At 31.8% G+C, this 16,208-nt stretch overlaps 1 protein-coding gene across 1 annotated transcript; it reads left to right on the top strand.

Moving 5' to 3' along the window:
- Positions 1–440: 440 nt before the first annotated feature.
- LOC126676434 (uncharacterized) lies at positions 441–1,972 on the top strand. Its single transcript, XM_050370640.2, has one exon. It carries the CDS (start codon positions 761–763, stop codon positions 1,721–1,723), a length of 963 nt encoding a protein of 320 aa, XP_050226597.1. The 5' UTR covers positions 441–760; the 3' UTR covers positions 1,724–1,972.
- Positions 1,973–16,208: the final 14,236 nt, after the last annotated feature.

The raw sequence follows: 16,208 nt of genomic DNA, 5'->3' as shown, positions 1-16,208 counted from the left end.
TAATCATCCATTAATCATGGATGCTTAAGTGGAATAACTCCTCTCACTCACTAGTGGTTAGTTGCATGTCCAATTCCAGCTTTAGTTATTTGCAATACCACATTTTGATATTTATAATTATTTTAATTATTTTAGTTCAATTTTATTTAAATAAAAAACAACTTGTTTAATTTGGTTCGATTTATGAAATCAAATCAAAACAACGATGAAGCAAAAACTTCACCAAATCAATTGGTTTGATTTACGAAATTTCACATCTTTAAAAAGTCATTCTTTTCAATTTACCAATAAAATTATGATATGATTTAATTTGGCTGGAATTGAATGGAACTCATAATTTAAAGATAACAAAGTTTTAATTTAATTTTGTAGGGCATCTAAAAAATACTACTAGTACATACTCATTTATGGGTAAAACATATGGTTAAATAAAAAAAAATGAAAAATAGAGTTAAAGTGAGACCTCGAAGAGCAAGCCAAATAGAAACCTACAACCTCGAAATAGAGAAATCTATTAGTCAGATTCACCCATCCGTGCAAAAAACATAAAAATAATACACAAACAATTAAAAACAAAAATACAAAAAACAATTAAAAACCCCAAAATAAAAAACAATTTTAAAAGTGAGTGAGTGACCACCATATCCTCTCCCTTCTTCAAGTTCATCAACCCAAACCGATAACTCTCACTTCTCTGTCTCTCCTTTTCTTATCTAACCAAACAAAAAAACAGAGTAACAGACACACTTTGTTCAACATAATGAAGTTATCTTCAAAACCCATTTCCAGTCCGGGTCGGGCTGAGAAATATCCGCCGCCATTAATGAGGTTTTTGAGAAGCAATGTTGGCAGCAGAAGCAGAGGCAGGTCACGTTCTAGTCCCATGTTCGTTAGAAAAAAGAACGCGGCTACTGAAACTCAAGAACCCACGTCTCCTAAAGTCACTTGCATGGGTCAGGTAAGAGTTAACCGCTCTAAACAACCCAAGATTAATCGAACCGGAACTGGTAAAAGTAATAAACCCAGACGAAGCTGTGAATGGATGAAGAACTCATTGTTTTGCTGCCGTTTTAGCAAGAAATTTCTCAAGCCGAAATGTTCAAGACCCTCTTGGAATAAATGGAAGCTGTTATTTCATTGTGGGTTTAAAAGAAAAAACAAAAGAGAAGACTGTGAAGAGAATGAACCGAAATTTAGTAACAGAGACCAAGAATTCGACGAGGAAGACGACGACGATGAAGATGAAGAAAATGAAGTTAAAGTCTATATTTCTGAAATTATTACACCGCCGAGGAATGCTTTTTTATTAACAAGAAGTAGATCTGCTCCTTATAGATCTTCATCTCTAGCTTGTAGAATTTGGGGTTCGCCTTTAAAAAATGAAGAAACAGAGCAAAAACAGAGTGCAGATCAAAAAATTACAGAGGAAGAAGAAGACGACGACAATGAAGAAGATAATAGTTCAGCGTCAAACAGAGAGTTACTTTGCAAAGAATCTGATCAAGAAACTGAAGAAAAGATTAAAAAATTAGAAGAATTAGAAGGTTCAATGGAAGAAAAAATTGGAAAAATTCAAGAATTGAAAACAGAGGAAGATGATAAAACTACTGTACATGAACATCCTTTGATACTGACGAGGTGTAAATCAGAACCAGCAAGAACTGAAACAAAACTTGATCCAGAGATTAGTTTCTGGAAGAAGAGAAGGTTGGGTTTTACTTGATTAATTAATTAATTTCAACCATTTCTTGTTGTTTATTAATTGTTGATGTTCTTGGTAATTGAACTGAATATAGATTTTGAAACTTTAAACAATACTATAATTATTAATGACTGTTAGTATCATTTTATTATATGTGAGGCTGTAATGAGAGAATCTCTATGGCTTTCTGCTAATATTTACAGTATGAAAACGAAATATGGAACCATGAAACTGTTGATTCTTTATATAATAATGTTCTTCTTTACTCTATTTTTGCTCTGTATCTGCTCATGTGCTCCTGTTTTTATTTCTGTCTGTTTTTATGTTCTTTGCTTTTTATTTGGAGAAAAGCTTATTCCAGTCCTTGAATTTATTATCCTTGTTCATAATTTTGATAGATTTTTACAATTTAGTCTAGGACTCTCTAAAAGAATACCAATTACCTCCACTCTTGTAATAAAATTAATGTAGGCTATTAATTTGAAAATATAATATCCTGAAATTGACGTAAGATGTTTAAGAAAAATATTCACGGCTGTTGTATTTGCGCTCTGAAAACACAACACTTGATGCAAATAAAATTATGGAAAATATATTAATTTAATTTTGATGACTTTTTTCCTATAAGTTTAAGGACCCAAATAGTACTTTACACTTTTCTATTTTGTTTGATTTTAGATGTTCTTTTAGCAATCTCATGGCACCGTACAGTTACCTTTTCCATATATTTTCTTGAAAGCTTCCTTTTTTTTCTGTGCTTTATGGGCTACGCAAGAAAATTGTGGTTTTGATTTGAATAGTGTAATCACCTTTGGATACTCTGACCAACTTTTGATAAAAATATAACAACATTTTCTTCATCAGATGAGCTGACCCACTTCAATTTCTACTGTTTATTAGTATAGGTAAATTTTTGGCAATTTACGCTAAATGTCCATGGATTATCGTCTCTCTCCTCGATCAGTTCCTAAATTTTACTTCTTATATGAACGCTTAAAACTATCACATGTTGCCGTGCGATAAAATTTTATTTTACACGTCTATAGTTTCAATTGAGACATCATATTATTAGAATAGATGGAATAAACACGGAAATGAAACAGAGACGGTTAAATTGTTAAATAGAAAACTAAAATAACTAAAATATTACTTGTACTAGTTAAAATTTAAAGACTGATTGGAGAGGCAAGAGTTCAGAAACAATGGGTGCAAGTTACATGGTCAATTAGGTAATAGAGACAATATAAGTGTCTTATTAGAGTTGTTTGTTTATAGAATTTCAAAGCAATTGAGATCTGTTAGATATTAGTATAATATTGGAAAAATTGTAGTCAAAAGGATTCATAATTAGGTTTAAATAAGCATTTATGTGACTGATACAGCCTTTTCTTGCAGGTCTTTAGGACCACAATCTGTTTTCATTTTACAACAAAACAGAAAGAGATGGAGTAGAATACTTCAGACTTAAGTAGCAATTTGCCCCCTCAACTTGTATGCAATGGGCAATTAACACATAAATTAATTTTGTGGGCAAATTAGTCATGAATTTGCATATTATGGGCAATTAGCCCCATTTTGGCAATTTACCCCCTAAACTTGTAAATTATTTGTCCCTAAATTGGCAATTTGGCCCATAAAATTTTAAGCTAATTTTTTAAAACGGGGCGAATTGCCTATAATATACAAGTTCATGACTAATTTGCCCATAAAGTTAATTTATGTGTTAATTGCCCATTGCTTACAAGTTGAGGGGGCAAATTGCTATTTAAATCGAATACTTAATAAGTCATCCTTTGAATTTATCATTTTTAAAATTTATGCTTCCTCCATATGGACAAATGTAACAATTGTCACAATGTAGTTAAATTGATTTAAAATTTATTATGTTATTTATTTTAATTTTTTTAAATATAATAGTAGTATATTAATTACTAGTTTCTTTTCTTTATGGTGTTATCGTTTGTAAAAAAAGACAGACATCAATGTTTTTACCTAGCAGATAGAATTTGAAACGTTGAAACTTGAAAAATTATACTTTCTTTTGTTTTTTTATTTTATCAAATGATTGATTTTATTTAAATTTATTAAATTTTATAAAATTAGAAATGTTATTTATTTAAATTTTCTTAATACAAACTGTGTCTAACTATGTGGTAAAGTGTTAGCGAGGGCTTATATTCAGTTTACAATGAATGCTTATATGAGAAATAATTGCTAAATTCTCAATTATAAAAGAATTAAAATATGAAAGCATTTCAAAATAGTACTCCCTCCGTTTTATTTAGTTGTTCATTTAGGATTTCAAAATAACATTATTATTTTTCAAATCTATCACTTCCTAATAAATGACTATACAACTCAGTTTATAAAGCATTTATTACATAATAGGGTTATATTAGTATTTACTCTTATAATTTAAGACAAAACAAAAAATTCACTTTATTACTAATATTTACAATTTTGGCTAAATGGACAACTAAATAAAAACGGAGGGAGTAATAAATTATAATACCAATATTAACATTAAATGGTATTTAATTTCTTACACAAATGGCTCTCATAAATTGAAAATAGAATTAAACCAAACTACTAAGTCCGAACACTATTAAATTGTTTGTTCCGAATTAAGGGCATATCAATGAAGCAAGCCGGGAATACTCTCACTAACTTAGAAATTAGAATAGGACCACATTGGCAACATTAATTTCTTGGTTAGATAAGAATGTTGTGGTTGAAAATTTCTCTTAAACCAAACTTGATTGGTGATCTAAATATAAAGTTTTTAATGTGGGGCAAGATAAAAGAACTATAACTATTGTTATAGATAAAAGAAAGAAAATAAAAATTACAAAACTATTTTAAAAACTCATTCTTTATAAATACTCATTTTATGCTCAATTTTTATTTTTTTATCTAATAAATCATTTTACTTTTGTTTTTCTATACTTTTATTCATCATTATAAAAATATTTCATAACATATATGTAAAATATTTCAAAGATACATTGCAAACACATATCTGATACGGAACATACAAAATAATTTTTTATGTTTAAAGCTAAAATATGAAGCGTGCAAATTTAAAAAAAAAACATATTAAATTTCTTTTTTGACTTATTTTAAGCCATTTGTTGTCTATGGGCTCTTATTTTGTATCCCTTATTTTGATGATAACTAAAATCCACTAAATATTATAAGGCCCGTTATCTAGAAGCATTTTGATCTTTCTATGCAATATGGATGGATGGTATTTTCGGAATCAGCTTGGCATAATCGAGTTCAGCCAACAACAAATCAGGTTGGCAGTGTACCTTGTACTACACAAATCAGGCTGCCAGAACTAGCAAACAAAAGTGAGCTCAACCTGATTGGCCAGATCAGCCTAAAATAGACTCCTACTCTTATCACCTTGTACACCTTGCATAAAAGATAAGAATTGAAGGAATATTGAAGATATGACTCAATCCTACTCTCTAGAAGATTAAAGGAGTTTATAAAATGTAATCTTCTCCATTTGTAAAGGTGTGAAATATCAAGTGAAAAGGATCAATCTTCCACAAAATCATAGAGCTATCAATTTTGATTATTACTCTCAGAAAAATTAGGATTTGTTTGAGTGAGAGATCATGCCACCTTTTTGTATACATCTTGTGAGGAATAAATTAACTTCTGGGTAGAATTAGATTTATTCTCTCTAAAGGGTATTAGTTTGCTGAATCTATCAAATTAACTTGTAAATTACATACTAGTTTTGGGTAGAATTAGCGCTGTATTTTTATTGGATTTATTTATAGCCCGTAATAGATATTGAAGAGTAAAATATTTAAGAATGAAGATTTCTAAGGAGTGGATGTAGTCGGGGTTGCCAAACCACTATAAAAATCTAGTGTTCTGATTTATACTACACTTCTGCTCGATCAGCTTCTAACAAAACTGTTTTCAAAAAGGAGATTGCTTTAAACTAAACTTGCTTTACAAATCACTTGGTTTTCACACTTACTTAAAAAGATTTTCACAAGTCAATCTTATAATACTTTCAAATAGATTCATATTTGATTAGCCGGTATAGAATTTATATCATTCACCTTAAGCTGTTTCATTAGCTTATCATATTTTAACAAAAGCTTTTTGTCTCAATTCCCTCTCCCCCTTGCTGGACCCAACACCATTTTTGTAGCATTCTCTAAAGAAAGGGAGGAAAAGAGAGAACTAATATTTATACTGATTTTTGAAATTAAAGAGTTGCAACATTCATATACAATTAACCAACCAGACTACATTAAAATTTTAATTTTGTTTGATTTTTATTAATTTAATTTTGTAATGGTTAAAATGTTTAATTTGAAAAAGTTAGATAATTCTATTCGGTATAAAATTATCGAATTAGTCAAACAGGCCAAATTAATGTCTAGAATGTTATTCTGTAATTTTCTAAAAAAATTAAGATATTTTAAAATATTGTATATGACTTAGAAATCTATTTATCCTCTAAATTTATATTTAACGAGAAATAAAAAAAATATTTTTTTAATAAATAATATTGATAAAATTGATTATTTAATTAATTAAAATAACTGAACACACTAAATAATTTATTTAATTTGTTTGATTATCGGCTATGAGCCGATGAACATCAAGAAAAACACAAATAAAATCAATTGGAAATTGGACATAGTGCATCTTGTTGACAAAAAGAAAATCACAATGTCTAAAAAGTGGCACAAGTCAATGGCCATACCACCTAATGTAGTCTTACTAGTCATGGTGATAAGTGAGACCCACGTGGCTGGTTTATATAATGGGAGTAAACAGTTTTTAGCAATAATTTTTAATCACCAAACCAAATTTATAATTTCTGTTCGATTTCACACCAAAAGACCTTCAGTTTTGGTTCCATTTAATTGTAAATTTTAAAATATTACAGTTGAATTTTAATGTAAACTGGACCAAAAACCAAGTTGATTAAATAAAATAACCAATTATAGGCATTTCTACTCTGTTTATGAACGGAAATACAAAGACCGAATGACAGAGAATTTACTTTTTAAAATTAATTTTTTTAATAATATCATCTACATCATATTTAATACTATAGTTTTATCCGCTTTAAAAATATTTATATTATTTTATATTTTTATTCATTTTATGATTCGTTTTGAATTTGCTACTACGACTTTGCTATGTCATAAGAGCTTATCTAATATCTAGTACGATGTTGTCAATGCATGTATGGTAAAATAATAAAAAATTATTATTATCTCTTTGAATTCAGGTCTAAATTTACTATATATTTTTTGAATTTTAAAAAATATTAATTTTTTTATTGGTTTTCATCATTATATGTTTATATATTGAAATTCTATTACACATGAGATTTGAGTTAAAAAACAAAAATCAAAATCAAAATTTATAACAGACAATAATTTATCCTGAGACAAAATTGTGAGTTGAAACTTGAAAAGGTGAGATCTGATGATGATGCAGCGGTACACCAAAATATGAAAAAATAAGGATCTAAAAGCATGAAAGGAGCAGAGTCCTGATGGGCTATAGCACTCAAGTCCAAGGTTTTCCACAATATGACATGACTAATCAACTATGTAGGCCTATGCTTCTTGTTCCCAATTCATATAGGAGTAAAGATCAATGCGCACTCTGAATTTAATTTGTGATATAAAATTATTTAATTTAATTTTTACTATTTTAAACAACTAACCCACTCTTCATCTTTAGGTCAGATTATCTCATAATTTATATTTTTATTTAAAAAATAAATTTAGAATAATTTTATTGCAATAATTAGGAAACTGGAAAAAGAGTAAAGACAGGAGGACAGACTTTCCTTCAAATAGAAGGGCTGTCATTTTCGCATGAGAGGTAATTAAAAAAACTGTAATCTAATTTCTTTTTCTCATCTCTCACCTCCGATTTATACTTCATGCATTTTCAAAATACAATTATGGGGTAATCTGGCCCATAAATAAAAAGTGTTAGGATTAGTTGCTCAAAAAATAAAAATTGGATTATGTGTCTAGGAGTACGTATTCGGTATTACGGTTCGGTAGTGTAAAGTCTAAAACTGTACGGTTTACGGAACATGAAAATGAAAACCGAACCATAAATTTATAGAGATAATCGAAATTTATTTTTACCATAAAAAATTCGGTTTGATACGATTTTTGATTTTTAATTCGGTTATAAATTCAAAATAAATTAATTAAAATTCTAAACTTTTACAAGGTTAAATACATAATAAATATGAAACAATCTATATTTTCTACCAATACAATCAATTATATTGTGATTTAGGTTGGGTGGAAAGAAGAAGATAAGGTTATTATATGTAAAGTCACAGGGTTGTACATTTAAACACACAAAACGACGTCGGTTTGCTAATTTGGATTTTCAGTTTATTCGGTTTTAAAATAATGATAACCAGAATTTCTCTTTTGTCAAACCAAACTTGTCACGACCCAAATTATAGAGTCGAGACCGGCACTAGAGAATGGGAGCGGTAGCTCCGAAAGCCGTAGCAAGTTTAGGACCACCCTAACTTTTTTACAAAAACATGTATTAACCAACATATACAAACATGTAACAACAAAGACACGTTTGTAACTATAACATGATATCATATATAAATACGTCGTCGATACAATCATAGTGGGCATTGCACTTTCGTAATGTCTTACGTACTAGCCCAGCTAATCGATCTATACACAAATGATGTTAACACTAAACAGCATCAAAGACGATCATACGAACTAGCGTAGCCTAACAAATGACATATATATATCAAATAGCAGGTATAAACGTGTACAAGACATGTAAAGACACTGCTATATTAGCCCATAGCTGGTCACGTAGAGTACTGCAGCTCTAAAGGGAGTCGTTCTTTGAACAAGTCCAAAGAACTCCCGGCACAAAAGATGATGTCTATCTAATCCGAAACTAATCACCTGAAAGTGGTAAACATCAACGGGGTCAGACTATGCTGAGTGAGAACATATTACTAATGGTACTACTCAAGATAACATCACATTTAAAACAAAACGTGTATATATATATATATATATATATATATATATATATATATATATATATATATATATATATATATATATAAACACATATTATAATTCAAGTATTTGATCTGATCGAAACCCTAATACCAAACCAACCTGAATTAGGGTAGAATCCCTAATCAGAACGAGCAACTACGATTTCTCAAATCCTTTTGGTAAGGTGCCGGGATAGTTCAACCGAGTTTAACCTTACCAAGTGGTACCGTCAGGGATAATTCAACCGAGTTACACCGGTACCATTTCTTATATCCAAACGATCGATCGATGAGTCCCAGAATAGTTCAACCATGGTGACTCAATAGATACATGTCGCGGGATAATTCCACCAAGCTGGCCTTGTATCTAAACAAACGAGGAGAGTACTCTAATAAGCGATCGAGACTAATTCTATCTATGACGTACCCTGACTCTGGTGAACACAGCCTATTGACGTCCAATAGGTAGCTCGTTCCCCCAGATCATATACTAGTTTTCACAAACAAGATATTTTATAATACGATACACAAATTCATTTATAGTGATAAAATACTATAGCATGCGATGTAGTTGATATTCCTAATTATATTATCAAAAATATTACGTAATAATACACAAAAGTAAAGTATAACTCACAGAATATGCTATTCAATCAAACGATACACCAATATGTCGACCTATATTTCACCGGATGTACTAACCGATCGATCTCGTAGTTCGTCGATACGTCTGTGACAAATTCAAATCATACGTATGTTTAATTCATAAACGTCAACTTAATACCAAATCCCTCAGTTACAAGCTTAGGTCAATATGATCTTATTCCTAATATGATTCTTAAATTTGCTAACTCTTAATCCTACTCTTATACTTAGCCAAAGTAGTCGTCGAATTCCTCTTATCGATTTCCAATTACGTGTTATATTCATTACTAAACCCAAATCATACACGTCGTGTTCTATTTCATAATTTTAGAATCTGAGGATCGATATCGGGTCGGGGTACGTCGTGTCGGGCCTCGGCACGTCGTACCCGAGTTCAAATTTGATTGGCACATTGTGACAGGCCTTCCTTACATGCTAAGGAGCTTCCTCACGTCGTGAGGAGCTTCCTCAGGTCGTGAGGATCCTCCTCACGTTGTGAGGAACTCCAAAACGTCCCCAATTTTCATTCCGACGTGATTCCGACCTCCGAAAAATAGTTAAATCCATCTTGTCATGCTTCCACATCATTCTAACACATAACCCAACTAAAAAATTATCAAAAACGTCAAAAATAACATGATTTCGACATATTCGATCCAACCGTAACATACAAAATCAAAACAACCATAAAACCTTCAAAACCCTAACCTAAAACTCAGCCCTTACCTTGATTTGATGCTTGAGAAAGATAGAGGTCGAGTTTTCCACTTTAACCAATGCCGATATCCAAATTTTTCTATTCAAATCCTTAAACTTGGACGTCCATTATCCGGTTCTTTAATATCCAAAATCTTATATTTTTGCAACTCCGGTCCCTCTCTGCAGGACACGTTACACTAATCAGCACTTGAACTTACGGGGTATTACAAAACTGCACCACATTACCTATTAACCTAACCACTTTTCAATTTTTGGTTCGGTTCGGTGCAGAACCTTTGTTGGGTTCGGATTTTGCACAGGCATATCCGTGTCACAAGTTCAGAGAGCGCATTGACTCTTTCTTCATTCATATACACCCACATACTATAAGGATTTTTATACAAAATACCTAAATTTGTAAAAATATATGTTGATTATTTTGTTTATAAAAATTTAAATTGACTTAAAATTTGTAAAATACGAAAATATTTATAAAAATACGGTATGAGTTTATTATTGATGTAATTTTAAGGGTTAATTATATATAAAATCAAGACTTTTACGCTAAGTTTTAAAAACAACATAACCTTTAAAACGTGTCAATCACAGACATCATTTTTTATTTCTTTTTAAAAATAGCATAGGTAATTTTTAGTGGCATTTTTACTGACGTGACATGACACGTGGCAGATCTATCGGGTGTTCAAGTCAGCAAAATTACATTAAAAAATGCATCCATAATAAAATTAAAAAGAAATGGAAAATGGTTTCTGTGATTGGCACGCTTTAAAAGTCACGTTATTTTAAAAATTTGGCGCAAACATCATGATTTTATATGTAATTAACTAATAGGTCTTACAAGTAATTTGTTCATATTTTATTTTATTTCATTTATTTATTTTGTTATATTAATATTTATTTGATAAATTTAAAAATTAAATACCTATCAACTAGTTCTGTATATTATGGTGGACATATCAATTGAGTCAGAATATTGTGGTTCTGCCCTGGGGTAGAGTCATTTTCTCAAAAGACAGGGGATGTGGAAAATGTTCATAATATAGACCTACGAATTTTGCAGTCAGAATTCTCACAAAAAAAAAAAAGCAGGTAAGTTAGTTAATTAAGGAAACTGGTAGAGTTGTATCCAGGCAAGCCATAGCTGTTGATGTTTGCAGCTTGCCATTTGGGACCATCACTTCCTCAGCATCTCACCTTCCCATTTCCCAACTACTTTTAATCTCTTTATTTTAATTACTCTACTTTATTTGATTTTTTATAAGTTTAATCAAAGTTATAAGAATTTAATTTTGGATATTAAGACGATTTAATAATTTGTTCTAATAGCATATGCCTAATTCCACACGGTAACCAGAGTCACAAAACCATGCCGATATGGAGTCCATTAACTAAAAAAATTATTGTGAAAAAAAAACTAAAAAATTTAATCACCCTGCATTCTCATAATTATTGTGTAAACATATCCAGTGCCTAAATTAAGGAAAGATGGAACGGGTATCCGTTAAAGATAATCCCACATTGTTTGGAAGAAGAAATATAAATGATTTTATAAGTGTAAAGGTTCAATCACCTATTAACTAGTTCTAGTTATTAGATCATGGTTGAACCTAAACATTCTCATAAGTATGTGGAGTTGTCACATTCTCACCAATTTATAATTAATTACTCCCGCTAATATTTCTAATATGGTATTAGAGCGGGTATGGCTCGGGTTCTTAATTGGGTTTTTTACACAAATCCCCTAAAAATGCTATGGTGTTTCACTTTTCCCTCACCATTTTGATTTTGGCAAAAATCTCTCAAAAAAAATAAAAAGTTTACAAAAATCCCTCATAACCCAAAATAAAAGAAAATGAGACAATATTGTCCTTGTTATTTGTCAACATTTCATTGGTCTATGTTTGAGTCAATCAAATGATGACACGTGGCAAATCTAGATTTGGTTAGACAATCTAACCAACCGCCACCGACCACCGGCCAAATTCCGGTCCGACCGGCCGGACAACCGCGGTCAACGCCGGTCAACGGCCGGACCACCGCGGTCAACGCCGGTCAACGTCCGGACCACCGCGGTCAACGGCCGGACCACCGCGGTCAACAGCGGTCAACCCGCGGTCAACAGAAGTCAACCCGCGGTCAACGGCAGTCAACTGTAGTGGTGAGATTTTAAAAGAATTAAATAAAATATAAATTTGCTATTAGTAGGAATAGAACCCATGACCTCTCACCGCGGTCAACAGCGGTCAACCCGCGGTCAACGGCAGTCAACTATAGTGGTGAGATTTTAAAAGAATTAAATAAAATATAAATTTGCTATTAGTAGGAATAGAACCCATGACCTCTCACACTTTGTCCATGTGTCTAACCATCAAGGCAAGACATGTTTGTTGTCTTTAATTACTCTTTAATATATATACATATACTCTTTAATAATGTATAAGGAAGCATTTAAACTAAATATAAACATATTAAAATGGTTGATTATAAATTATATATTATTATAAAATACTAATAAAATATTATGCTTGTTAAAATTTAAATTAATTTATTCTAATTAAATTAATACTAGTGTAAATTAAATATTAACTTAAAGTAAATTAAGTTAAAATAAATTTATAAATTAATGTATTAGAAACACAATTAACTTAATGTCAACTCGATATAAACTCAAAATAAATTGTATAAGTTAATTTAGTTGATATAAAGTTAGTTTTTAAAATTATAATAAATTACTAAAAAAATTGCTTTAAATTGACATGTAACCTTCATCAAGTTTACATTGAGTTGACATTAGATTTATATCGAGTTGACATTAGGTTTACGTTGAGTTGATATTAAGTTACATTTCAAAATTAAAATAATTTACTATTTCGGATTGACATTAAATTTATACTGAGTTGACATTAGGTCTGCATGCATTGACATGAGATTTACACTGAGTTGACATTAGGATTACATTGAATTGGCATTAAGTTTACATTGAGTTGACATTGAGCTGTCATTAAATTGATATTAAGTCGACGTTGAGTTGATATTAAGTTAATGTTTAAAATTATAATAATTTACTAAAACATTTACTTTGAATTGACATGTAGTTTACATCAATTTTACATTGAGTTTATATTAGATTTATATTCACTTGACATTGAGTCGACGTTGAGTTGATATTAAATTTAATTTATATTAAGTTTAAATTGAGTTGATATTAGGTTTATATTGAGTTGACATTGAGTCATCATTGAGTCGACATTAGCTTTACATTGAGTTGACATTGAGTCGACATTAGTTTGACATTGAGTCGACGTTCAGTTATTAAGTTTGCATTTAGTTGATATTAATTTACATTTCAAAATTAAAATAATTTACTAAAAAATTACTTTGGATTGAAATTAGGTTTACATTGAGTTGTGTTGGACCAAGTCCCATTTGAACCCTAATTTTGAGTTTGACAATCAATTTAAAGAGCCTAATCATGTTTATTAGTGTGTAGGAACATATAGAAACCATCCCGGGTCGAATCGAAGCTTTCTAGCGAGAATCGAAAATTCCATTTTCCGACTAGTTCCAGTAGCATATCGCGCCCGAGATCCCTTTTCCATCACGGGCGTGATACATGAATCTCGGGCGTGATACATAACATCACGGGCGCGATACACCACTCATCAAACAGCTTTGGTTTTCCAAATGTATCGCGGGCGCTACATGTACATCGCGGGCGCGATGAATATGAACGTTGAAGGTCCAACGGCTATATCAGAGCCCTCCATCAGTTGCTTGACAAGTGGCCTTCAACCATTGGTTGAATTCCTGACATTTGAATATCGCGGGCGCGACATAGGAATCACGGGCGCTACTGGGTGCTTTTCAGCACAAACTTGAGCTTTCTTCTAGAAGATTCAAGGGTTTGTTGTTGGGGTTATAAATACCCCTTGTCTACCTCATTTATGAGGTTAGACACTCCAGCAACAAAACATATACTCAAGCATTCAATTTATTCTCTCTACATTTATTGTGCATCAATTAATTGATTGCTTATCTTTTTGTTGATTGATTAATCATTGTGATTCAATTATTAGTGTTGTAGGTTTTTGTTTATCCTTAGAAAAACATTTTGTGAGTTTGAGATTATCTCTTGGAAATCTCTTTTGTAAAGTTTGTGTTTAGCTTTAAAGCACAATCCATTAGTGAATTCTAAAATCTCAATCCTTGATTGAGTAGTGGAGTAGGATTGGTTTGTAATCCGAACCACTCTAAATTGCTTGTGTCAATTTCTCTTCTCTTAAACTCCTACTAAATTTTAATTACTCACTAAACCTTATTCACCCCCTCTAAGGTAGCTATTTAGGGATTTCAATTGGTATCAAAGCTAAGTTACTCATCTCATTGCTTAATTGCGAGTTCTTCGATTCAAATGGCTACCGAAAACTTTACTCACACTCTTCGTCCCTTCTTTGATGGAACGGATTATCCAAATTGGAAATTTCGTATGGAAAACTATCTCGATATGGATGGTGTGAACTTATGGCATATGGTTCTTGATGGTTATGTGGCTCCTACTCAAGAGTTGAATGGTGCTATTATACCTTGGCCAAGAAAAGATTGGACCAAGGATCAAGTTCTAGCTAATGCTCTCAACCGGAAGGCTATTTGTGTGATCATTTCATCTTTGTGTAGAGAAGAGCAAGGAAGGGTTCAACATTGCACAACGGCTCATGATATGTGGAAGATTCTTGAGAACTACCATGAAGGAACGGTTCAAGTAAAGAACAAGAAGGTTGAGCTTCTCATTGGAGAATATGAAGGGTTCAAGAACAAGCCAAATGAGACCGTCACCGAGACTACCAATAGACTTTTTGGCATTACCACCAATCTCAAGAAGCTTGGTAAGCACTATACTCTTGGTGAAATCAATGGCAAAATTCTTCGTTCATTGCCTCTCCTTGATTGGCAACCGAAGATAACCGCCATTGAGGAATCACATGACATAAGGAATTTGAGAACCGATGAGCTTATCGGAAACCTACTTCTTCATGAGATGACCTACATGAAGGAAATTCAAGAGTTGAAGAAGTCTCAAGAAGAGAAAACTAAGGGAATTGCTTTGAAGGCTAAAGCAATTGAAAGTAAGGTTGAAGAGGAGCTTAATGCAAGTGATGAAGAAGATGATGAAGAGATGGTGCTATTGTCTAAGAAAGTAAGGGAATGGAGAACAAGGAAGAAGTCTCAAGTTCAAAAATATGAGCAAAAGGGTGAGTCCTCAAACTTCAAGAGATCATCCAACTCCAAACAAGAGACTCTTACTCCTAGAAGAGATGTCACTTGTCATGGGTGTGGCAAACCGGGTCATATTAGACCGGAATGTCGACAAGGGCAAAGGAAACCCTTTCAAAAGGATAAGAAAGGATTCATCACCACTTGGGATGATGAAAGTGACTATCAATCCGATGAAGATTGCCAAGAAGAGGCAAGAGCAAATCTTTGCTTCATGGCTCTAGTTGATGAGTCCCCATCCGAGGTAAGTACTCTACCTTTTATTTCTTGGGATGGTGTAGGGATAGAACCTCATGATAGCTCTAGTGATATTGTTGTTGTGAAAAATAACCCTAGTGCCTCTTGTGTTGTAAATGTTGAGAATGTGTTGGTTGATGATTCTTTGGTGTATGAGATTGATGATGAATGTCATGACATGATAAATGAACTAACTAACAAATGTAGTGACTATCATGCCAAAATAAAACTTTTCAAAAGGGAAGCCTCTATGGCTAAACTTGAGATGCTCAATTTGAAGAAAGAAATTCAAGACTTAAAGTCTTCTTTAGAATCTATCCCTAAGCAAGATGTAAATATTTTGCTAAAGGAAAATGAAACACTAAAGAGTGAAATTCTTTCTCTAAATAGCTCTATCTCAAGATTTCACAAAAGGAAGGAATCTTTGGACAATCTTCTTGATTCCCAAAGAAACCCAACCATAAAATTTGGACTTGGCTATAGTCACAACTCCTCTTCCTCAAGTGTGACTACTTTTGTGAAGGCTTCTTCACCTCAAACTTCTTCTATAGAAGTTCCTCCTTCTTTGGTCAA

This window comes from Mercurialis annua, linkage group LG4 (assembly GCF_937616625.2).
Source record: "Mercurialis annua linkage group LG4, ddMerAnnu1.2, whole genome shotgun sequence".
NCBI classification, from domain to species: domain Eukaryota; kingdom Viridiplantae; phylum Streptophyta; class Magnoliopsida; order Malpighiales; family Euphorbiaceae; genus Mercurialis; species Mercurialis annua.
The sequence above is the reverse complement of the archived record's forward strand: the minus strand, read 5'-3'. Positions and strand labels throughout refer to the sequence as shown.